Genomic DNA, 22,590 nt, shown 5'->3' with positions numbered 1-22,590 from the left:
TCCACAACTCTCCCAGTGGCCTGAAGGCTCTGGAGCTGCCGGCAGTGACTCCCTAAACCCTCCTGCTGAGAGCTGTCCTGGCTGATGCCAGTTTTGTGCCCACAGGCACCCACGCAGCCCCCAAAGCAGCTGGACATAGAAACAAATACTTTATTGATTCCACAGCCTGAGAAAGGGATCAGGAATGTCGTAGCAAACGCTGCTCCCGGTCACAGCAGATTCAGAAATGCCAGGTTGGGGCTGCTGGCCCTTCTGCTGGCCTGGGGGGTTCACCCACTGGCACAGCAGCTCAGCCATGCTCCTGGGATCAGCTGGGGAGTGCTGGGAGCTCTGCCTGGGCAGCGATAACCGGCCACTGGCTCACTGCCAGACCCATGGCCACATGTCCACAAGGCATCAACCACCCCTCCCGGCTCCTGCTGCGGTTTGGGAATGCTCCACACTGCAATCCCAGGGGCAGGAATTGTGAGACACCAGCCCAGAGGAGCAGGGGGATGTGGTGTATTCCCATGGAGCAGCTCGGATGCTGCTGTCTGTCCCATGAAGTGGCTGAGGATCACAGCTGGATGTGGCACAGCTGGTGTTCCCTAAGCTCCCAAAGCTCCCCACAGCAGCACCACCACACCTCAGAATAAAAGATGGGAAAAGCCTACCAGTGCTCACTGCTCAGAGAGGGACAGAGACCTCAGGATATCAAATAATTACATCAAACAACTCAAAGAAAACAAAAAAAAAAAGGAAAACTAAATGCAAAAGTCCCAGCAGCTGCTCCAGGTGTGGCGATGTCTCCGGGCGGGACGCACGTGGGGCTCTGGCCACGGCCACTGCTCTGGTGGCACCAGGGGACACCGGAGCAGCGCCTGGCCTGGCTTCCACTGGCTGCCTCCAGGCAGGTCCCCCTCTCCCTGACTGAGGTAGCTGCAGAACTGTTTTCCTGTAGGATTCGTTGGGATTTTAGGCAAAAGGTGATGAGCTGCGGTTGGGAGAGTGGGAGTTTCCTCCAGAGCCGAGGGGCTGCTCTGTGCAGGTGGATCCAAGAGGATCAGAGGTGCTGCTGCAGCGTGGGGCTGGCTGACTCCTCAGGGATGCCTAAAATCACAAGCAGGATGGTCCTGAGGGTGCCTGTGGCCTCCCTGATGGACCTGCTGGGATCCCTGGAATATGCCAGGGTTTGGTTTGTCCTATGGATCTTCCAGTGCAAAGCTCCAGCATTCCCAACCTGCTGGAGGGGACGTTGGCTGATCTCCTCACCAGGGTGGCAGGTGGCAAGGGTGGCCAGGACACGGTGGGGTCTCAGATGTCACTCTCCATCTGGCCAGTCCATCTTCAGTCAGGACATTTGGTCCATGGAACAAAGGGCTGCTCGGGAATGCTGCCAGCTCCATTCCCTTCTACCTGCCCTCTTCAGCTGTGTTCCCAAACACAAAGGGTCAGGTCCAACATCAAGGAATGTGAAAGCTCTGCTCCTGTTTGACCAGGGTTCACCTGATCATCTCCCAGCAAGGTCAGCTTGGGAAAATTCCAAGCATCAGCCAACAGGAACAAGTCAGTGGCATGGTGAAGCATTATGGATCACTGGAGGCTTCTGCAATTTTCTCTCTGTTGTGGTCTCCAAGCTTCCCATTCTTTCTACAACCCAGGAAGCTCCTAAAACGCAGCAGATTCCCACTCCCAGTGTCCCAGCAGGTACAAACCCAACAAACTCAGCTTCTCTCCAGGGACACGCAATGTTCAGATCTGTCCCGGGGTCATTTCTCCGTCATCCCTGAAGCCACTGCCCTCAGTCCCAGCTGGACCACGGGCTGCACGGCTTTCCCGAGGCAGTCAGGGAGCGGGGAGCCTTTCCCCGGGAGCCCCGGTGTCGCTCCCAACAGCAGCACGTTGGGCAGGCTCGCTTTTGCAGCCTCAGGGCTCCCGTTCCCTTGGGAAAGGCTCCTCTCCTCGGGAGCCCCGTGCTGCGGGGATGCCAGGATAGCAGCGGGGGGCTGGGTGTTGGCCTCCCCCTGCAGCGCAGCCAGAGCCCGCTCGTGGATCTTCTTGTGGCGCAGGAGGTGATTGCTGCGGGTGAAGCACTTATTGCAGGAGCTGCAGCAGTAGGGCCGGTCCCGTGCGTGCGTCTGGAGGTGCCGCCGCAGCGACACGGAGCACGACAGGAACTTCTTGCAGTAGGGGCACTTCAGCCTGGAATCGGGCGGCCGCGCCATCCCGGAGCCGGCCGGGCCCTCCCTGTCCGGCTCCTCCTTGGGCTGGCCCAGCCAGGCTCCCACGGCGTGGGCGCCGCCGCACGGGTCCCTGCGCGGGCGGATGCGCAGCTCGGGGTGCACGTTGCCCCAGACCTTGGCCCCGAAGGCTCTGTCCTTGACGTGGATGCTGCGGTGAAGGTCCAGGTGCCGTTTGTTGCTGAAGCCGATCTCGCACACGGGGCACTCGTAGGGCCCCTCCTTGGCGTGGCTGCGCTGGTGGATGATGAGGTTGATCTTGAGGCGGAAGCGCTTCCCGCACTCCGTGCAGGGATGGGACCATTCCCGCACGTACCCGCGCCGGCAGTTGCCCATCAGGAGGTTGCTGGCCTCGCACCGGTTCGGCTTCTTCTTGCTCTTGGCTTTCACCAGCTCGTTTTTGGGACATTTGTGGATCTCTAAGCCGGGAGACAGTGTGGATTCCTCTGCCAGCAGCTCAGGCTCCTCCTCCTTCACCTTGATGTCCTCGGGAGAAGCCTCTTCGCACAGTGTTTCATCTTCCATGAATGAGGCTTCCTCTGGAACAGAGACACCGTGTTGGTGCCAGCACTGGTGTGACACAGGGCCAGGGCCCCTCCCTGGGCTGGCACTGCTGGGGCACCTCCAGTCCTGGGGGCAGCTCTGCGCCCCTCGCGACAAGAAGGACATTGAGGGGCTGGAGCGTGTCCAGGGAAGGAACAGAGCTGGGAAAGGGGCTGGAGAATTCCTGAGGGAGCTGGGAAAGGGCTGGAGAATTCCTGAGGGAGCTGGGAAGGGGCTGGAGAATTCCTGAGGGAGCTGGGAAAGGGCTGGAGAATTCCTGAGGGAGCTGGGAAGGGGCTCAGCCTGGAGCAAAGGAGGCTCAGGGGGAATTTCTGGCTCTGCACAAGTCCCTGCCAGGAGGGGACAGCTGGGAGGGTCGGGCTCTGCTCCCAGGGAACAGGGACAGGAGGAGAGGGAACGGCCTCAGGCTGGGCCAGGGGATGTTTAAGTTGGAAACTGGGAAAATTTCTTCCCCAAAAAGGTTGTCCAGCCGCAGGGCAGGGATGGGGTGCCCATCCCTGGAGGGGTCCCAGGATGAACCTTCTGTGGGTGCCATCGGGACCAATGGCACGAATGGCACCTCTAAACCCACCAGATGTTGCAGGAAAAAATAAAAAGAACCCCTGAAACTTCATTTTCCCTCCCTTTTTCAAGCCCATCAAGCTGCTTCCCACTGCCTGCCAGGCCCTGTGTCCCCAGCACTGGTGACTCACCAGTGTCAGGCTCTGCCGGGTCCTCCTCCATCTCCGGGTCCTCCTCTGGCTGATGTTCCCCCAGGGACATCACGTTCATCATCAGGATGGGGAGTTCTGTTTGCAGGGAACAGGGATTTGAAAGACCCACGGAGCCCTCCCAGGTCCCCACTCCAGCATTATGAACCAAGGGGTGCTGGGAGTGTGTGGAAGAGCTGGAGAAAGCTGCGGCTGAAGAGCCAGGATGTGGATCAGCCATCAGGAAAATTCTTTCTGGAAAAGGCTGTCCAGCCCTGGAACAGGCAGTGGTGGAGTCCCTGTTCCTGCAGGGATTTAAAAGCTCTCTGGATGTGGCACCTGGGGACACGGCCTTGGCAGTGCTGGGGGACAGCTGGACCCAACGATCTCAGAGGGCTTTTCCAACCCTAAATATTGTATGGAAAGGCTGGGAGCTGTCAGGAGAACTGGACTGAAGCCACACATGGGCCAAAAGCAGAGGGAGGGCTGGGAGGAAGGACACCAAGGTGCCACCTGCCATCACCTCACGGAGCAGCCCCACCCCACCATCTCCACAGGCTCCACATGTCCAGAGCCTCTTCCACTCTCCCGTGACAACATCCCAAGGATCCCTGGCAATGCCTCTCCAAGCACCAGGGCCATGCCCTCTGCCCTGAGCACAGCCAGAGCCCTGGAGAGCTGGGAAAGGGGAAGCACATCCCTCCTGGCACCCCTGGAACTCACCTGGGCTAGCTTCCATGGCCATGGGATTCTCTCCCGAAGCCTCTTCCTGCTGCTCCATCTCTTCTGGAGTCTGTGGGGGCTTCTGATTGTTGGGGACATCTGTCTGGAGGGGGTTGTGACTGTCCCCAGTCGGTGTCTGAGGCAGTGTCTGGCTGTCCCCAGGGCGTGCCTGTGGGGACTTTGGGCTGTTCCCAATCTGTGTCCATGGGGACTTTGGGCTGTTCTCACTCTCTGTTTGGGGGGACTTTGGGCTGTTCCCAGTCTGTGTCCGTGGGGACTTTGGGCTGTTCTCATTCTGTGTCTGGGGGGATTTTGGGCTGTTCCCAATCTCTGTCCTTGGGGGTTTCAGGCTGTTCTCACTCTCTGTTTGGGGGGATTTTGGGCTGTTCCCAATCTGTGTCCGTGGGGACTTTGGGCTGTTCCCACTCCGTGTCCAAGAGAACTTTGGGCTGTTCCCACTCCGTGTCCAAGAGAACTTTGGGCTGTTCCCACTCCGTGTCTGTGGGGAGTTCTGGCTGTCCCCAGTCTCTATCTGTGGGGTTTTCTGGCTGTTCCCACTCCGTGTCCAGGAGGACTTTGGGCTGTCCCCAGTCTGTGTCTGTGGGGAGTTCTGGTTGTCCCCAGTCTGTGTCTGTGGGGACTTTGGGCTGTTCCCACTCCGTGTCCAGGAGGACTTTGGGCTGTCCCCAGTCTGTGTCTGTGGGGAGTTCTGGCTGTCCCCAGTCTCTATCTGTGGGATTTTCTGGCTGTTCCCACTCCGTGTCCATGAGGTTTTCTGGCTGTCCCCAGTCTCTATCTGTGGGGTTTTCTGGCTGTTCCCACTCCGTGTCCATGAGGACTTTGGGCTGTCCCCAGTCTGTGTTTGTGGGGAGTTCTGGTTGTCCCCAGTCTGTGTCTGTGGGCTCTTTGGGCTGTTCCCATTCCGTGTCCGTGGGGATTTGGGGCTGTTCCCAATCTGTGTCTCTGGGATTTCCTGGCTGTCCCCATTCTGTATCTGTGGGGTTTTGTGGCTGTTCCCACTCCGTGTCCATGAGGACTTTGGGCTGTTCCAAATCTCTGGAATTTCCTGGCTGTCCCCAGCCTGTATCTGTGGGGTTTTCTGGCTGTCCCCATTCTGCATCCATGAGGGCTCCAGACCCTTTTTGTTGCTGGGTTCTTTATCCTTCTCGATGCCGTTGGGCTTGGACTTGGCACCGTCTGCTCCTGGGGCAGGGAACAGGGGCTTTATTAGGATTTGGCTGCACCTTTATCCTGCCAGATTCCCAAAGTGGCCCTTGTCCCCTCTCCCAGCCCCAGCAGAGACAAAAGCACCTCCAACCCCAAGGGCAGAGCCGCCTCCTTGGCCCCATGGCAGGACCCACCCAGGAGAGAAGCTCTGAGTAAGAGCATGAACCCCAAAGGAGACGTCCCTCTGCGTCCCTTTTCTTCTCCTCTAAGCCCCAAACTCCCACCTGGGTTCCAGGTGAGTTTTCCCACAGGACAGCACCTGCCCAGCTTCTCCTGGGGTGCCTTTAACCTTCCCAGCTCCTCAATCCTGCAGGAAGGAACCCTCGGCCACGGCTCTTCCCAGATCTCCACTGCTCCCAGCTCTGTTTGGGTCTGTCTGTCCCTTTCCCACACCTCCCACCTTCCTGCCCAGCCCTCCCACTCGAAATCCATGCCCCAGGGCTCCCCCAGGATGAGCAGAGCAGCTCCAGCCTCCTCCTCCTCCTCCCACCTCAGCTCCCAGTTCCTCACTTCCCAGCATGTTTCCTGTACCTCCACAGCAGACAGGAATGTCTCTGGAAGCCCCAGTCTTACAGGAGGCCTTTCCCACTGCTCCACAGCCTCCTGCAGGCTTTGACTGCTTTTCTCCATGGGATTCATCCAGCCAAGCACAACCATTCCTCTTGGAATGAAGATTCACGGTGCTCCGGGGTGCTTTAATCCATGGAGTGAGCACTTCCTTCCTAACGAAGGGGAGGTCTCCAGGAACTGCCACCTGCTCCTGGCACCCACCTGGGGCAGCTTCCATGGGGGTTTCATCTCCTGGAGCCTCATCTGCCTCTGCTGCCCCCGGGGGCTCCTGACCGTCCCCAGTCCGTGTCCATGGTGGCTCCTGACCCTCTTTGTCACTGAGCTCTTCATCCCTCTCCATCTGGGACAGGATATCGGGCTTGGACACGGCGTAGTCTGGTGGTGGGGCACAGGATGGGGGCTTGATTGGGATTTGGCTGTGTCTTTAGCCTGGCACATCCAAACAGTGTCCCCTTGTCCCCTATCCCAGTCCTGGCAGAGACACAAACACCTCATCCCTACTCCAAACACTTCCTTGTCCCCAGAGCAAGATCCACCCCCAAGCACAGATGCAACTGAGGCAGAGAGGATCTTAACCAGCAGAACATGAACTAAAATCCCAAATGAGGGAAAAGCTGTGGCTGGAACATTTCCCTCTAGTGGAAGTCAGGGACACGTTCTACTATCCCAGGTTGCTCCAAGCCCCATCCAAGCTGGCCTTGAACACTTCCAGGGATGTGGGCAACCTGTGCCAGGACCTCACCACCAGACAGCCTTCCAAACCCAGGCTACTCCATGACTCCATAAGCTACAGCCCCCCCAGGCCTTACCCAGGGACACCAAGGTCTCGTAGTTGCCCCTCATCACGGCCCTGTACAGATCCTTCTGCCAGCGCTCCAGTCTCTCCCACTCCAGCTCGTTGAAATACACCGAGATATCATCGAAGGTCAGCGGCACCTGGAATCACAGGGAATTCCCCTGGAACCACACGTGGCTCGACACGTCCAGCCCCACACTGGGGAGCAGGAGCTCGGCCCCCAACCCTTCCACAGCCCCTCAGGATTCCCGGGAAACAGCCGCGCTACCTTGGGGATCTCCCCTCCAGAGGCGGGGGGCAGGCGCAGGATCCAGAAGTTCCTGTTCTTGAGGAGGTTCTCCAGGTTGAGCAGGCGCTGCTGCAGCTGCTCGTAGCTCTGCAGGAGGGTGCCCAGGGCGGCCAGGCCGCTGCCCAGCTCCCCGACCAGGTTCTCGCAGGCCAGGAGCCGCCGCTCCGCGCGCTCCGTGCGGCTCCGCAGCTCCTGCAGCTCCGACGGGGCCGTGCCCGGCACAGCCTTCTGCCGGGGGCTGCCCGACACCTGCGGGGATCCAGGCTCAGGGGCTTGGCCAAAGGGTGCTCAGGGAACGGGGACCCGCTCAGGAACCGCCGGTAGCCCCGAGGGATTCCCCCAGACCCCAATTCCGCAGGGATCTGCCAGAGCATGGCTGCCACACCCGCGTCCCCCATCCCTTCCCAAGGACCAAAGGGAGACCTAAACAGGGACCCCGGGGGAATCCCCAGGACCAGCACCTTTGAGGGGTTCCCCAGTTCCACCTCTGGCAGGACCAGCACTCCTGGGAGACCCCTTCATCCCTACGAACTGCCATTCCTGGGCATCCCCCGTCCTCCTGAGCTGTCATCCATTCCCAGGATCCAGAGGGACACCCCCGACTCCCAGAAGCAGCACCCCTGGCGGTTCCCCCAGCCCCCCTCCCCGGGGGGACCCCTCAGTGCCCCAGAAACAGCTCTCCCGGACACCCCCGAGCTGTCACCCCCCAGGGACCACCCCACGCCACCTCCCTCCCCCCCTGCCCCGGACCCTGAGGGACCCCCCTGACCCCCAGTCCCGCTTCTCCCGTGGGACCCCGCACGCCCCTGACCCAGCACCGCTGCTGCCCGCCCCGTCCCGTGTCCCGTGCCGCATCCCGGCTCGTGCCGCGGTGCCCGAGCGGGCCCTGACCTGCGCGGGCCCCCGGCGGGACATGGCCGCGGCCGCCACCGCCGCCCCGGGCCCCGCGCCGCCACCGGGCCCACAGGGGGCGCCGTCTGCCAGAGCGGCACCGCGCGGGAAGCGGCGCCCCCTGGCGGACAGGAGGACCAAGAGCAGGGCAGGCGGGGGCGGGGCATGGGGAGGAGGCGGGGCCACGGCAAGGGGCGGGGCAACAGAGGGGGCGGGCCCGCTGCGGGGCGGGGCCAAATTCCTGAGGGCACCACGGCTGGACCCCTGGACACCCCACAGGACACCCCCCAGGACACCCCAGGACACCCCCAGGACACCCCCAGGATACCCCAGGACACCCCCAGGATACCCCCGGGCACCCCCAGGATACCCCCAGGACACCTCCGGGCACCCCCAGGACACCCCAGGACACCCCCAGGATACCCCCGGACACCCCCAGGATACCCCCCGGACACCCCCAGGACACCCCAGGACACCCCCAGGACACCCCCGGGCACCCCCAGGACACCCCCAGGACACCCCCCGGACACCCCCCGGGCCCTGAAGTGGGAGCCCTGTGGGACCCCCAGGCCCCAGGACCAGCCCCACCTCTCCTGGGACCAGCATTCCTGCGGGATCTCCCCATCCCTGCGATCCCGCATTCCTGGGGATCCGCCATTCCCCTGGACTGGGAGCCCTGAGGGTTCCCCAGGACCGGCATGGCTGGGGAGGGTCCTCCAGCCCCACCTCCCATTCCTGGGGGTCTCCCCATCCCTGTGCTCCAGCATTCTGCAGGACTTCCCATACTCTTGAACTGACATTCCTGAGGGACCTCCAGGATCAGCAGCCCTGGAGGGGCCCCCAGCCCCACGGTCCCGGGGGTCCCCCCGCCATTCCCCTGTGCAGACACCCCACGGGTTGGCTCGGACCCCCGGTGTCCCCCCACTCCCACCCACCCTGCGTGTGTCCCCAAACGCATTCACTCCCTCTGGTGTGCCAGCTTTATTCGGGGGCTTGGCAAAGCGGGGGCAGCTGCCCCAGAAGCATTTTGGGGGCTCAGCTCAGAGCAGGGGGCAGCCGGCTGAGCTCTCTCCCGGCGTGGGGCTGCTCCCCATGCCCAGCAGCGTTCCCAGGCTCCGGCATCGCTCTCGGCCGCTCGGTGACTCCTGCAAGGCTCCGCGGGGGCTGCCGGAGGGTCCCCACCGGGCCTGGGGTCCTGCTGGGGCTCCGCTGTCACCTGTCACAGCAGCGGGATGTGCCCGGGGTGTCCCGCGGGCTGGGCCGGCTCCGGGCTCTCCCTCCGGGCTCTGCCCTGCGGGAGCGAGCGCGGCCTCACACGGAGCCCCGGGAGAGGGAGATCCCATCGCATCCCATCCCATCCCATCCCATCGCATCCCATCCCATCCCATCGCATCCCATCGCATCCCATCGCATCCCATCGCATCGCATCCCATCGCATCGCATCCCATCGCATCCCATCGCATCCCATCCCATCCCATCGCATCCCATCGCATCCCATCGCATCCCATCGCATCCCATCCCATCCCATCCCATCCCATCCCATCCCATCCCATCCCATCCCATCCCATCCCATCCCATCCCATCCGTCCTGTCCCGTCCCGTCCCGTCCCGTCCCGTCCCGTCCCGTCCCGTCCCGTCCCGTCCCGTCCCGTCCCGTCCCACTCTCCATTCCCATCCCCATTCCCGGGCAGCTCCAGGGCTCGCTCCGGTACCTCCAGTCCCCTCCCGTTCCGTGCCCGCCTGCCCGGCTGAGCCGCATCCTCCTCACGGGAATTCCAGGGCATCGACTGCGACTCCTGCGGGACAGACGCGGCTGTGGGAGCCACCTTCCCCCGAATTCCCAAATCCCGCATTCCCGAATTCCTGCATTCCCGCATTCCCGCATCCCGGCTCACCTCGCTCAGCACGGAGAAGCAGCCGGAGCAGGGTCTGTGCGGCCGCCGCCGGCCCTGCGGGGGGAAGGGATGGATCGGGATCTCCCGGAGCGCTGGGAATGCGGGCCCGGAATGCCGAGCCCATTCCCGCAGGGACGGGCAGGCTGGGAAAGCCGCGTCCCGGGATTTGTTGCGGACTCTCGGGCAGGGTGAGGAGCCGGGGCTGTGCCGAGCTCTGTCATTCCCCACATTCCCGTTATTCCCGGTTTTACCCCTCTCCATCCACCGCCCACCTCTCTCCCCCGTGCCTCCATCCCGGAGTGGCCGCGGTCAGCTCCGGCTCCGGCCGCTGCGGCCACGGCCAGGGCGGCGGTGAGGACACAGAGCAGGCAGAGCCTCATGCTGTCCCCACCGCTGTCCCCACCGCTGTCCCCACCGCTGTCCCTGCCCTGCCTGGACCTCGGCCCCGCGGTCACCGCCGTGACCCCGCAGCGGGGCCAGAGCTGCCGGACACGGGCGGAGGAAAGGGCCAGTTCTGGATAAGGGATGAGCTGGAGGAAACTTCACCCCAAAACTCTGGTTTGGAGCTCTTCCTGCACCCCTCTCGTGGAATCCTGGAATCCTGGAACAGAGGGAATTTCAGGATCTGGTGTTCTATCAACAGCAATTCCAGATCCTGCTTCTGCTGCTCCAAAAACCTCCACAATTCCAGGTCCTGGTGAGAGGAATGATGAGCTTGTCTTTACAAACAAGCTGTGGGTCAGTTGATAAGATGTAGCTATCAGTGAGAGACGACAGAAACAATGGGATGGATTCCAGTAGAAGATCAAAGAGGCACTGAAAGAACACTATTAATTCCATAAAAGTTAAGAAGGGATTATGCATTGGGGGTGGGGGGGGAAGGTACCCCAGGTATCAGGCATTCCGGGAAGCCTGTACCTCTCAAGTACCTCAGCCTATGGGGAAAGGGAGAAGGGACAAGCGGCCAGGAATTAGGATAAAAAGGAGGCTGCGCCCTCCAAAAATTTGAGAGACCCCAGGGGAATGCCCCATGGCCTCTCCCTTTATTCGAATAAAGAAAAAGGACTCCTCTGTCTCCTTTTTGGACATAAACCTCTGGTGTTTGTGGATTAATTTTCCTGACACTGGGATTGTTGTGAAACCAAACCAGAGTGGCTGTGTCCGTGCAGTGATGAGCTATTAGTGCTGGCCACTCCCGAGGATCCCTAGGATGTGATGGAATTTGATTAATTCCAAATTTCTGGCTTTTGGTGGCGCAGATGTGAAGGCTCCGGGCAGGACAGAGGAATTCCATAGGGAATTCCAGGGATAGATGGGAGACCGCCTGCACGGGGGTGGTGGGAAGGGAATCACGGAGAAGCTGCGCACGGGAGATACAGAATCGTGGGGAAATTTATCCAGGAAAAGATGGAAAACCTAGAGGAGGATTATCCAGGAGCCACAGGGAGGGCAGCGGGGAACGCGAGCTCCGGCCTCGGACAAGGCCACGGAGAAACCCAGAGTCGGGATTGGATCTGAGCTCATCTGTGGTGGAAAACCTTCGGATTCTCCTGCTAAATTTGGGATTTGGGGAGAACCAACGCCTCAGGAGGCCGAAGGGGACGGGAGCGGGGCCTGGCTGTGCTGGCAGGGACGGGACAGGCCCGGAGGGAACGGCCGCAGGGACAGCGGGACACCGGCACTAGGATTCCCCTGCTGGCAAGGGCTGCCCCTCCCGGGCCGCGGCCGCCCGTGGCAGCGCCGCGTTCCCCATTCCCGCCGGGCCCGAACCCCCCGGAACCGAACCGCCCGGAACCGGAACCGGAACCGGGCCCGCACCTGCTGGGGTCACCGCGCCGCTTCCGGGGCGACACTTCCGGGTCAGCCATGGCGGCGCTTCCGGTGTGGGCGGGGCCAGTACCGGAAGCGCGTGCAGGAGAGGCCGCGGGACGCTCCGGGATCTCCTCGGGATCCCCCCCCGGGATCCCCCGACACCCCCGGGGCCCCGCGGCCGCCATGGCCGGGCAGGCGCAGGTAGGAGGCGGGCGCTGGCGGAGAGAGCCCCGGGCCGCCCTCGCCGCCTCCCGGGCCCTCGATGTCCGGTCCCCCCCTGGTCCGAGGGGATCCCGCAGCGCCCCCTCACCCCCCCAGCCCCACCCTGACAACCGAAATCACCCCCAAACCATCCCCGTCACAGCCCCGGCCCCACCCCATCACCCCATCCATTGCCCTCCACTCCCATGAAATTCTCTCCTGAAGATCCCCTATCACCCCCCACCCCATCACCCCCCCAAAATCCCCATCACTCCCAAAACCCCCATCAGCCCCCAAAAATGCCCATTCCATCCCCCCAATCCCCCCCAAAACCCCCCAAAATCCCCATCACTCCCAAAATCCCCATCAGCCCCCAAAAATGCCCATTCCATCCCCCCAATCCCCCCAGATTTCCCCCTCACATCCCTCCCCTCCCTCTCTCTGCCTCCCTGTTCCCCCATCCCCACTGGGATCGCTCCCAAGGGATTTCCTGGGATGGGCCCTGGGGGTCACAGGGAGCTGTTGGGATCTCCCATGTGCCCAGCTCCAGCTGACCTGGGGTCCTGGACTGTCCCAGTCCCACCACGGAGCGCTCCCGGTAAAACCCATCCATGTTTGGCGCTGGAGTCCTCTCGCAGATCCCCGGTGGGAAACAACATTCCTGGGACTGTCCCATCCGAGGCCTCGCGTCCTGGGAGCTCCGTTGGGCTGGGAAAGGCTCCTGTTGGGAGGGAGGGTGTGATCCTTGAGGGAAGCTGTGATTCCTGATCCCGCGGCAGGAGCCGGTGACCTTTGAGGATGTAATGGTGTTCCTGAGCCGGGCCGAGTGGGACGTGCTCCCGGAGCGGCGGCGGCAGCTCTACCGGGACGTCGTGTTGGACACCTATGAGCTCCTGACCTCTCTGGGTAATCCTGGGAATCGCTCCAGGCAGGGATTCCCTCAGATTCCACCCCAGCGGCTTCCAGAGCGCTAAATCCCACAATCCCAAAATGGCTGAGGTTGGAAAAGGCCTTGGAGATGTCCAAATCCAAGTGTTCCCCAGCGCTGCCAAGGCCACCACTAATCCACGTCTCCAAGTGCCGCGTCCACACGGCTTTCCGATCCCTCCAGGCCTGGACAGCCCTTCCCGTGAGGAGTTTTCCCTTGTAGGGGCTGATCAGGATTCCAGGGTTTAAGCACCCCTGGAAATCCCTAAAATCAGGGATCACGGTGGGATGTCCCACCCCTGGATGAGCAAGAGACGTTCCCTTGCTGGGAAAACCTGTCAGTGGAACTGGGAGCTGCTTCCCACACTTATTCCCGGGAATAAATCCCTCTCTGGAAGCAGCTCCGGTTTCTCCCTCGCTTTTCCCACATCCCAGAGGTGTTTCCATGCACGATGAGGCACAGCTGGGGTGTCCCAGTCCTTGGTTTTCCTGTGATCAGGGACAGTCCAACGCCCTCTGTCCCATTCCCAGGTTATCCAGGCCCCAAACCCGACGTCCTGCACCGGCTGGAGCGCGGGGAAGAGCCGTGGATCTGCCCACCCCCAGGTGAGCAGCAACATCCCGATCCTGGATGGAATCTGCATCCAGGATGGGGTCAGGGCTCCCTGCTCTGTCCCCGTGGCTGTGGAGAAATCAGGATTCCTGGTGGGGACAAGAACAGGGTTCTTCCTTCATTCCTGTGGCTGTGGAGAGTCAGGATTCCCGGCCTGGCTGGTGACATCTGCTGTTTTCCCTGCAGGAGACGCTGGGAGCTGCCTGGAGGAGCCTTCCTCTGGCTGGTGGCCCGGAGCCAGCGGATACCAGGAGCTGGAAACCTCGTGTCCGGGTGAGTCCTGCTCCTTCCTGCTCCAGCCCCATTCCTGAGGAGCTCCAGCCCCATCCCAGGGCCACTCCCAGGGCTTCTCCCACTGCTTGGTTCTCCTGGTGTCTGGCAGAGGTTGGGATGTGGAGGCCGGGCAGTCCCAGACTGGGAAGATGGGATGTTCCTCGCCCTGCTCCAGCCAGGAAGGATCCAACTGCTTCCCACTCTCTCCCAGCAGGATTGAGCACGCTGTGGTGTCTCCAGGACAGGGAATTCCAGAAGTTTGGCTGTCAAGAGGGAAGGAGTGAATTCCCGTCGGAAGCGGACAGTGGAGTCGGGAGTCAAACTCAGGCATGGTTTGTGAAGGAGGAGGTGGAGGATGAACCTGAACTCACAGAAGAGCTAACCCAGAGTGCGACATTCCTTCATTCCCTGACGGAACAGCAGAGCCTGGATCTTTCAGAACAGCTGTGGGATGACCCTGGGGAGGGGAATCCCAGAAACACCCAAAACCACGGACACACCTTGGGAGAGGCGACGCTTCTCCCGGGAACCTGCGAGCTGAGGGTGGAGGACCTGAGAGCGGCGGTGGCGAAGGACCACAGCTACTCCCTTAGGAGCAAGCCGGGAATGGCCTACGTGCCCCAGCTCTGCTCCCTGCAGGAACACAACTACTGCTGGCAGCGCTGCACCTGGAGGAGCCACGGGGCTGGTGCCGCCTGGGCCGTGCGTCGCCGGCTGGCGCGGCGGCGATCCCGCTGCGGCAGGACGCTCCGGAGAGCCAGGGAGATCCTGCGCGGCTACCGGCCCTACTGGAGGAGAGGCTGCTCCGGCTGCCGCGGCGCAGCGCAGGGGAGGAACCCCAGGGTTCGTCCTCCGACGGATGCGGCCACGCCGCATGAGCTCCAGAGTGCCAGGAATGCCGAGGGAGTGGCATCAGACGCGCCGTGTGCCCCGCTGGGGGTTTCAGGAACTGGGGCTTCACCCCCTGCCCTAATCCTGGCTGCAGGGGCGAGGGAGGGAGTGAAGCCTCTGGAGGATCCTGGTGCCGGCCGGGAGCTTGGAGGGCGCGTGGAACCCCGGAAATCCCCGGGGATGTCTCTCCAGGGCGTGTTCCGGGATGTGCTGGGGGCAGTCAGGTACATATTGGACTCCATGTGCCAGAAGTTTGAGCTCCAGGGGTTCTCCCAAGAGAAGAGCATCTGGCCCATCGTCATCCAGATCGATAACTTGAGGGAGATGGGGAAGCCCTGACTCCCAGGGGGAAACTGGGATCGGATTCCCTGAGGCACAACACTCAATCTCCCCCAGTCCTGGGGGCATCAGGAGGAGAAACGTGGCAGAGGTGGATCAGGGGAGGTAAAACTGGGAATGTGGGACCTGCTGGGAGCTGGGATTGATTGAGAGGCTTTGGAGAAAAGCAGTGGGAAAGGGGAGGATCTGTGTGGCGCAAAGGAGGAAAGAAGGAAAAGTATGGGATCCTGAAATCCTGGAATGGCTTGGATTAACCCTGGAAGGGTTAAATCCATGTTTGAAAACTGACCAGGCTGTGCTCCTGTCACCGCAACTACAGGAAAACAAAAAACCCTCCGACAGCATTCTTAGTGTTAGAGAATTGAGGCATTTCTTTATTTCTGGCTGGGATGTGTGTGCAGCAAAAATCATTCCATGACAGGTGAGTTTTATTCCATTTTCCCCAAACATTATCCAGTCCAAAACCCATAAAAATCCATTGGTTCAATGCTCGTTGGTCCCAAATTGCAGAGTTCTCAGAATTTGGTTTCTTACCCGACCGGGATTTCTTCGCCTCTGATGTTAATTAGTTCCTCACTAATTGATTTATTTATCAGCCTTTTGCAGACCAGGGGGAATCTCTGGGGTTAGATGTTCGCTGATGTTTGTTGATGCTCATTAATTTTTTCGGTGTTTTTTGGGCTATTCCCAGTCTGTCGAGATGTTATCAAACCTCACAGAGTGGAACAATACCCTCAAAATAAAACTCCACTAATTCCCTTCCCCAAGGCAAGGACAAACTGAGGCCGACTTGAAAAATGAAATAAAGAAAATTTAAATTTTGTATATTTGTCAACACTCCCAGGGAACAGGCACAGGATGAGGGAACAGCCTCAAGTTGTGCCAGGGGAGGGTTGGGTGGAGGGGTGGGTATAAGGAAGGACAAAGGTTCAGTTCCAGTCCTCTGGAAGTGTTTTCTTGGAGAATCCAGCCTGGCCTGAATTCCCAGCAGCTTTTTCAGCCTCTGGAATTGGATCATTACAAGGAAAAGGTGATTTCTGGGATGTTCTTCAGGGCCCTTCCAGGGGCCAGGTGCTGTTATAGGAACAGAGGGAAGCTCCAGCAAATTCCAGCAAACCGAGCACCGCGGGTTCGTTCCCTTTCCCAGTTTTCCATGGAAAATCTGGGATGCCCAAATGGGAGCTGTGAAAAACGAGGTTCACATAATTTTTATAGGATTTAAAAGTTTAATAAAAAAGACAATTAGGAGATAAAAAAATAAAGTAAAATATACAGATCTGGCCGGGTGTCTCTGCATTCACCTTACTAACAAAGAATTGTCCCTTAAAAACAGAACCTTGCTACATATCCATAAATTCTCATACATATTCAGACATTCTATTTAGGATTTTTGGGGTTCTTCTGTTTACTTTTCTCTTGTCCCCTTCCCAATAGATCAATCTTCTTGGTGCCATTGAGATTTACATTCCCTGATACCAGAAATGCAATAAATTCCTCTCCCAGAACTCTGGTCAGGCTGTCTTCATCTGGATAAGAGTTTATAAATGCAGGAGTTCTTTAGCTATATTTTTTTTCAGTCTTTGGGTTATACAAACAAAAGCAGTTTTTATTTTAATACCATGCCATAGCCTAACATATATGTATTATACCACTATTTCTAAGTTTCATCAATAACAAAAATAAAGGAAACTATATTAATACAACAAAATTTTCTAATCTTATACACATAACATTCATTCCAATATTTGGAAAAGCCAACAATATAAAATGTGTCTGTAACAAGGGCTGCTCCCGCCATGGCTGGTGCTGGTTTTGGCAGCGGGAGGTTCCCCAGGACGCTGGAGCACAGGGCATTGAATTTGGGGTTTTCAGCTTCCCAAACCATCTGGAGGGAGCTGGAGGGGCTCATCCTGGAGCAGAGGCAGCTCAGGGGGCACCTCCTGGCTCCCTGCAATTCCCTGGGAGAAGGTTGGAGCCAGGAGGGGTCGGGCTCTGCTGACAGGACAAGAGGGAAGGGCCTCAAGGGGAGGTTTGGGTGGGATATTGGGAATATTCCCCCTGGAAAGGGCTCTCCAGGCCTGGCCCAGCTGCCCAGGGCAGGGGTGGAGTCTCCATTACTGGAGGGATTTCAAAGCCCTTTGGATGTGGCGCTTGGGGACACAGTCAGTGTTGGGCTTGGACTCGGGCATCTCTTAGGGCTTTTCCAACCTCACCAATTCCCTGATTCCGCAATTCCTGTAAGGACATTCCCGCCCGTCAGTGCCGGGTGGACGGTGAAACTGGACTTGAAAGCAAATAAAACAGTTGGAATATCTCGGGAGCGCTTTGTCCCGGCTCCAGGCGGGGCGCTTTGAGGCCGGGGGCTCCCGTCACCTTCCCCCATTCCCGGCTTCCCCTCACGACCCCAACAGCACCGCGCGCGGAAGCGGCGGCACTGCCGTCCAATCCCAGTGCGATCTGTGAGTCACGTGCAGCGCTCCACCAATCACGGCGCTCGCCGCGCCGCTCGGCTGCTGCACGGCCTCCCAACATGGCGCCGCCCAGTGAGCGCGGGAACGCGCCACTTCCGGGTTAAGGCGCGAGGATGCGATGGGGGCGTGGCCTAAGGCGGAAGCGCGCGTGCTGACAGACGCGGCCACGCCCCCTTGGTGCGCGGTTGCCATGGAGACCATGGCGGTGCCGTTGCCGTGGAAACCAGGGACGCGCCGGGGTCCGGAGCGGGAAACGGGAACACGGAGGGAACGGGCAGGGAACGGGAAGGGAAAGGGCTGGGAACGGGCAGGGAAAGGGCTGGGAACGGGCAGGGAAAGGGCAGGGAAAGGGCTGGGAACGGGCAGGGACACCGAAACGCTGGAGCGAATCCAGAGGAGGCCCCGGAGCTGCTCCAGGGCTGGAGCCAGGCTGGGAGAGCTGGGAATGTTCCCCTGGAGAGGAGAAGCTCCAGGGAGAGCTCAGAGCCCCTTGCAGGGCCTGAAGGGGCTCCAGGAGAGCTGGAGAGGGACTGGGGACAAGGGACGGAGGGACAGGACACAGGGAATGGCTCCCACTGGTTGGATTTTGGGATATTGGGAAGGAATTCCTGGCTGGGATGGAATTCCCAGAGCAGCTGTGGCTGTCCCTGGATCCCTGGCAGTGCCCAAGGCCGGGCTGGGATCAGGTTTGGAGCAGCCTGGGACAGTGGGAGGTGTCCCTGGCCATGGTGTGGAATGGGATTTATGCTCCATTCCAACCCAAACCACTCCAGGATGATTCCATCATGGACCAGCTGTGCCCTCCCTTCATTATCCCAGAATCCCAGAATTATTAAAGCCCATCCAGTCACAGCCCCTGACGGGGACTGGGAACCTTCCCCTGCCCAGGTCAGATCAGGTCTGGCTGTGGGAACAGCTCCAAGACAAACCCGTGGCTGTTCCGGAATGAGGAGGGACAGCACAATCCTGGGAAGGGCAAATAAACCCAGAGTCAGATTTACGGGCGGGGAATTTCCCCAGCCCAGGGCTCAGGGCTTGGTTTTGGGGGAGATTTACTTCCTGTAAGAGGTGGGAGATACCCTGGGAATCACAACTTCCCAAGGAAAACACGCTGAATTTTCCCTTTTTTATTCCCAAAATGGCCTTCAAGGATTTTGTGGCTTTTTGGAGCCGTTCAGAGCTGGCAGAGGCACCTAAAAATGCAATTTAAATATATTACATCTATTTTGAAACTCTTTCTCTTGCTGTTAAATCCTAGGTGAGATACATGGGGAAAATGGGAATAACTGAGGAGTTTGGAAGGAGTTGGGAGAAATTTTGGGAAGGAATTGAAATTGAGGTAAGCTGGGGTAGAATAGTGAAGTATATGGAAGACATTTAAAGGGATTTTTTAGGAATGGAGGACAGTTTGGAAGGAACATATTATATTGTTGGCTTTTTACAAATATTAAAATGAATGTTATGTGTATAAGATTGGAAAGTTTTGTTGTATTAATATAGTTTTCTTTATTTTTGTTATTGATGAAACTTAGAAATAGTGGTATAATACATATATGTTAAGCATAATATTAAAATAAAAACTGCTTTTGTTTGTATAACCCAAAGACTGAAAAACAAAAATAAAAATAACTAGAGAACTACTGCATTTGTAAACTCTCTTATCCAGATGAGCCTGACCAGAGTTCTGGGGAAGGAATTTATTACATTTCTGGTATCAGGGAGTGTAAATCTCAATGACACCAAGAAGATTGATCTATTGGGAAGGGGACAAGGAAAAACTAAACAGAAGAACCCCAAAAATCCTAAAGAGAATGTCTGAATATGTATGAGAATTTATGGATATGTAGTAGGGTTCTGTTTTTAAGGGACAATTCTTTGTCAGTGAGGTGAATGCAGAGACACCCGGCTGTATCTGTATATTTTACTTTATTTTATTTTTATCTTTATTTTTATCTCCTAATTGTCTTTTTATTAAACTTTTAAATTCTTATAAAAAAATTAAATTTTATAAAAATTCTATAAAAAATACATGAACCTCGTTTTTCACATGTCCCTCCCTGGGGATTTCCAGGTGTCTTTGTGTGATTTATGAAGATGTTTTCCATGATCCCAGCTCCAAACCTGCTGGGCAGCTCCAGAGGGGCCTGAAGCGAGGCTCACCCTTGGGGCAGGATCCTGGGTGTCCTCCTGGAGCTTCCTGCTCCCACCTTGGCTGCTTGGTGGGACCCACCCTGTTTGCAGAGAGGGACAGGCCATAAATCACCCCTGGGTTGGAAAACCCCGTCCATCTTCTGAGAATTGAGGATTTGCTGAGGGGAAAAGTCCTCGAGACCATCAAGTTCAATCCTCAGCACTGCCGAGGCCACCCCTGACCGTGTCCCCAAGTGCCACATCCACAGGGATTTTAAATCCCTCCAGCAGTGGGGACTGAACCCTGAGCTGGGCCTGGCCTGGAGAGGCTTTTTGGGGAAGGAATATTCTGAATTTCCAGCTGAGCCTCCCCTGGCCCAGCTGGGAGTTGTTTCCTCTCGTCCTGTCCCTGTTCCCTGGGAGCAGAACCTGAGCCTCCCCTGGCTCAGACCTTTCATCCCACCACGCTCTGGACCTCGCACCGCCGTGTCTGTCCCTGCTGTCACCTCCTGGTCACACATTCCCTCCCCTGGGGACCCCCATGGCAGCAGGACCCCAAACCCTCTCTGCTGCTGACCAAAGGTGCCCAATGCACCCATCCCCGTTGACCTGGGGCTGGACTGGGCTCCTGGCCAGATTCGTCCCACCTGGAACGTCCCGCTGTCCCAGCCCCCTGGTACGCCCATGGCAGCTCCCATAAAAGCGCTCCCAGCCCGGTGGGAAGCAGGATCCAGGATCCAGGAGCTGGGATGGGGCCGTGCCGAGCGCTGCCACCGCTGCTGCTGCTCCTGGGGCTGGTGGGAGCCTCCACGCCGGAGCCCCAGGGATCCACGGCGGGACGGGATGGAACCACACTGGGATGGGAAGGAACCGCGTCGTCCTCGTCCCTGAGCTACGGGGCCGTGGTGGCGGCGGCCGTGGAGCTGCTCAACGCCAGGGCCGTCAGTCCCTACGTGCTGCGGCTCCGGGAGGCTCAGCCCCGGCCTGGATGGGTGAGTGCTGAGCTCTCTCTTTCCAGGAGAAGCTCCAGGACCAGGCAGTGCCGGATCTGGCCCTTCCCAGGGTGGATGTGTCCCGTTTTGGGTCTGACCCCTGAGGGATTGAGCACAGCTGAGTTGGGGCTGAGCCTGACCCTTTCCAGGCTGGATGTGGCTCCTCTTGGGGCTCCTCTGGCCCGTTGTGGATCCCTGATGGATCCCTGATGGATCCCTGATGGATCCCTGATGGATCTTTTCCCTTTTCCCAGCCCTCAGACCTGCAGAGCCGGCAGGAGCTGAGCTTCACCCTGGAGGAAACCACGTGCCGGGCACCAGGAATGGCCACCAGCCACTGCAAGAGCCGCTGGCTCGGGGTGAGGCTTCATCCTGTGGGAACTGGGGATTATCCAGTGGGGAAACTGAGGCACGAGGGGGTTGGGCTCTGCTGTGTCCCCTCTGTGCCCCACAGGGGCTGACCTGGTGCCAGGGCTCCGTTTTCCTGGAGGGGCAGCAGCCCACGGTGGAGCTCTCCTGCAAGAAGGCCCCGGCCGTGGTAAGAAGGTTCCGGAACGGCTCCGTGTCCCCCCGGCCATGGGGGGTCCCCCAAGTCCCCTCCTCACCCCCCCAAAATCTGACACCGCTCTTTGTTCTCCCAGTTTGGCCAGAGCTGGAAATCCAAGATCAAGGATTTCTTTGGCAAGGTCAAGGAACGTTTCCAGGGGTTCTTCCAGTGCGGGCGGATCTGGATCCGGGACAAACTCAACCTCAAGGCACCCAAACCTTGAGTGGTGTCACTGCTGTGTCCCCTCTCAGTGTCCCCTCCCCGTGTTCCCTCCCCGTGTCCCCTCTCAGTGTCCCCTCTCAGTGTCCCCTCCTTGTGTCCCCTCTCAGTGTCCCCTCCCTTTGCCCCCTCTCAGTGTCCCCTCTCAGTGTCCCCTCTTTGTGTCCCCTCCCCATGATCCCTCCTTGTGTCCCCTCCTTGTGTCCCCTCTCCGTGTCCCCTCCTTGTGTCCCCTCCCTGTGTCCCCTCCCCGTGTCCCCTCCCCAGGTGCTTCACTGCCAATAAATGTCCCCGCATCGCTCCCGGTGTCACCCTGGCTGTCCCTGCGCCCCAATGGGGACCCCCGAGCGCTCCCCGAGCCCCCAAATCCCCCCGTGCCCAGCCAGGAGAGTTGGGGGTCCCCCCTGGGGACCACGAACGGGGGTGTCACGAGTGGGGGGCGCTCACTGGGGGGAGCAGGATCAGCACCCCCAAAACGGGCTCAACACCGGGGTCTCCTCCTGCAGGGACTTGGAGCCCTGGGATTGTCCTTCCCTGTCCCCAGGACACCTCGGGGTCCCCACAGAGGTGTTTGTGGGGTACAGACCCCAGGGATACAGGGGGGACAGGGAGGACACCCCCAGGGGGCTGCAGCCACTTTTGGGGCTCAGGGGTCCCCCTAAATCTGCACCTGCAGTGTCCCTGTCCCAAACTGGGTCCATCGTGGGGGTCCCTGTCCCAAACTGGGTCCATCATGGGGGTCCCTGTCCCAAACTGGGTCCATCGTGGGGGTCCCCTCGGGACCTGAGCCCCCCCCAGCCCCTCAATTGCAGCTCCTGGAGGGGTCACAGTGTCCCCTGTGTCCCCCCTCATCTCCCTTTGCCATCACTGCTGGCTTGGGGGGGACAGTGACACTGTCACTGTGAATGAATGTGGGGACAGTGACACCGTGGGGACAGTGACTGTGGGGACAGTGACACCGTGGGGACAGTGACTGTGGGGACAGTGACACTGCAGGGACAGTGACTCTGTGGGGACAGTGGCACTGTGGGGACAGTGACACTGTGGGGACAGTGACTCTGTGGGGACAGTGACACTGTGGGGACAGTGACACCGTGGGGATGATGACTCTGTGGGGATGATGACTCTGTGGGGACAGTGACACTGTAGGGACAGTGACACTGCAGGGACAGTGACACCGTGGGGACAGTGACACCGTGGGGACAGTGACACTGTAGGGACAATGACTATGGGGACAGTGACACTGTAGGGACAGTGACACTGCAGGGACAGTGACACTGTAGGGACAGTGACTATGGGGACAGTGACACTG

General features: G+C 59.2%; 4 protein-coding genes across 6 annotated transcripts; 2 read left to right on the top strand and 2 right to left on the bottom strand.

Annotated features, from left to right (window-relative positions):
- Window positions 1–130: 130 nt before the first annotated feature.
- LOC111925486 (uncharacterized) lies at window positions 131–8,066 on the bottom strand. Of its 2 annotated transcripts, none has more exons than XM_086852755.1 (7): window positions 7,969–8,066; window positions 7,057–7,326; window positions 6,802–6,928; window positions 5,954–6,367; window positions 4,196–5,398; window positions 3,476–3,571; window positions 131–2,758 (listed from the first exon to the last, which is right to left on the bottom strand). In XM_086852755.1, exons 1-7 carry the CDS (start codon window positions 7,990–7,992, stop codon window positions 1,749–1,751), a joined length of 3,144 nt encoding a protein of 1,047 aa, XP_086708881.1. In that variant the 5' UTR covers window positions 7,993–8,066; the 3' UTR covers window positions 131–1,748. The 2 variants fall into 2 exon arrangements, with proteins under 2 accessions (XP_086708881.1, XP_086708916.1); XM_086852790.1 differs by having other exon boundaries at window positions 6,194–6,367; window positions 7,969–8,041.
- Window positions 8,067–8,934: 868 nt separating this feature from the next.
- Window positions 8,935–11,654, bottom strand: LOC147656044 (uncharacterized). Its single transcript, XM_086867643.1, has 5 exons — window positions 10,989–11,654; window positions 10,136–10,557; window positions 9,864–9,917; window positions 9,681–9,764; window positions 8,935–9,259 (listed from the first exon to the last, which is right to left on the bottom strand). The coding sequence occupies exons 2-5, from the start codon at window positions 10,241–10,243 to the stop codon at window positions 9,188–9,190; spliced, it is 318 nt and encodes a 105-aa protein (XP_086723769.1). The 5' UTR covers window positions 10,244–10,557; window positions 10,989–11,654; the 3' UTR covers window positions 8,935–9,187.
- Window positions 11,655–11,686: 32 nt separating this feature from the next.
- Window positions 11,687–16,195, top strand: LOC111925578 (uncharacterized). Of its 2 annotated transcripts, none has more exons than XM_086867635.1 (5): window positions 11,687–11,876; window positions 12,656–12,782; window positions 13,335–13,409; window positions 13,603–13,689; window positions 13,904–16,195. In XM_086867635.1, exons 1-5 carry the CDS (start codon window positions 11,730–11,732, stop codon window positions 14,917–14,919), a joined length of 1,452 nt encoding a protein of 483 aa, XP_086723761.1. In that variant the 5' UTR covers window positions 11,687–11,729; the 3' UTR covers window positions 14,920–16,195. The 2 variants fall into 2 exon arrangements, with proteins under 2 accessions (XP_086723761.1, XP_086723760.1); XM_086867634.1 differs by having other exon boundaries at window positions 13,901–16,195.
- A 1,545-nt stretch (window positions 16,196–17,740) lies between these two features.
- LOC111925484 (cathelicidin-B1-like) lies at window positions 17,741–21,564 on the top strand. Its single transcript, XM_086869852.1, has 5 exons — window positions 17,741–18,729; window positions 19,462–20,512; window positions 20,767–20,871; window positions 20,967–21,050; window positions 21,154–21,564. The coding sequence occupies exons 2-5, from the start codon at window positions 20,270–20,272 to the stop codon at window positions 21,280–21,282; spliced, it is 561 nt and encodes a 186-aa protein (XP_086725978.1). The 5' UTR covers window positions 17,741–18,729; window positions 19,462–20,269; the 3' UTR covers window positions 21,283–21,564.
- The last annotated feature ends 1,026 nt before the right edge of the window (window positions 21,565–22,590 follow it).

The sequence above is a fragment of the Cyanistes caeruleus genome, chromosome 1 (genome assembly GCF_971803275.1).
Source record: "Cyanistes caeruleus chromosome 1, bCyaCae1.hap1.1, whole genome shotgun sequence".
Classification (NCBI taxonomy): domain Eukaryota; kingdom Metazoa; phylum Chordata; class Aves; order Passeriformes; family Paridae; genus Cyanistes; species Cyanistes caeruleus.
The sequence above is the reverse complement of the archived record's forward strand: the minus strand, read 5'-3'. Positions and strand labels throughout refer to the sequence as shown.

What these genes read in the sequence shown, in the direction of transcription:
- LOC111925484 (XM_086869852.1), top strand. Translation starts at nt 20,270, where the DNA reads ATGGGGCCGTGCCGAGCGCTGCCACCGCTGCTGCTGCTCCTGGGGCTG. An exon ending in CTCAGCCCCGGCCTGGATGG is followed by an intron (nt 20,513 to 20,766) that starts GTGAGTGCTGAG and finishes CCCTTTTCCCAG; the next exon opens with CCCTCAGACCTGCAGAGCCG. An exon ending in GCAAGAAGGCCCCGGCCGTG is followed by an intron (nt 21,051 to 21,153) that starts GTAAGAAGGTTC and finishes TTGTTCTCCCAG; the next exon opens with TTTGGCCAGAGCTGGAAATC.
- LOC147656044 (XM_086867643.1), bottom strand. Translation starts at nt 10,243, where the DNA reads ATGAGGCTCTGCCTGCTCTGTGTCCTCACCGCCGCCCTGGCCGTGGCC. An exon ending in TGGAGGCACGGGGGAGAGAG is followed by an intron (nt 9,918 to 10,135) that starts GTGGGCGGTGGA and finishes TTCCCCCCGCAG; the next exon opens with GGCCGGCGGCGGCCGCACAG. An exon ending in GCTTCTCCGTGCTGAGCGAG is followed by an intron (nt 9,765 to 9,863) that starts GTGAGCCGGGAT and finishes TCTGTCCCGCAG; the next exon opens with GAGTCGCAGTCGATGCCCTG.
- LOC111925578 (XM_086867634.1), top strand. Translation starts at nt 11,730, where the DNA reads ATGGCGGCGCTTCCGGTGTGGGCGGGGCCAGTACCGGAAGCGCGTGCA. An exon ending in TGAGCTCCTGACCTCTCTGG is followed by an intron (nt 12,783 to 13,334) that starts GTAATCCTGGGA and finishes TCCCATTCCCAG; the next exon opens with GTTATCCAGGCCCCAAACCC. An exon ending in GTGGATCTGCCCACCCCCAG is followed by an intron (nt 13,410 to 13,602) that starts GTGAGCAGCAAC and finishes TTTTCCCTGCAG; the next exon opens with GAGACGCTGGGAGCTGCCTG.
- LOC111925486 (XM_086852755.1), bottom strand. Translation starts at nt 7,992, where the DNA reads ATGTCCCGCCGGGGGCCCGCGCAG. An exon ending in CCCGCCGGGGGCCCGCGCAG is followed by an intron (nt 7,327 to 7,968) that starts GTCAGGGCCCGC and finishes GGATCCCCGCAG; the next exon opens with GTGTCGGGCAGCCCCCGGCA. An exon ending in CGAGACCTTGGTGTCCCTGG is followed by an intron (nt 6,368 to 6,801) that starts GTAAGGCCTGGG and finishes CCCCACCACCAG; the next exon opens with ACTACGCCGTGTCCAAGCCC.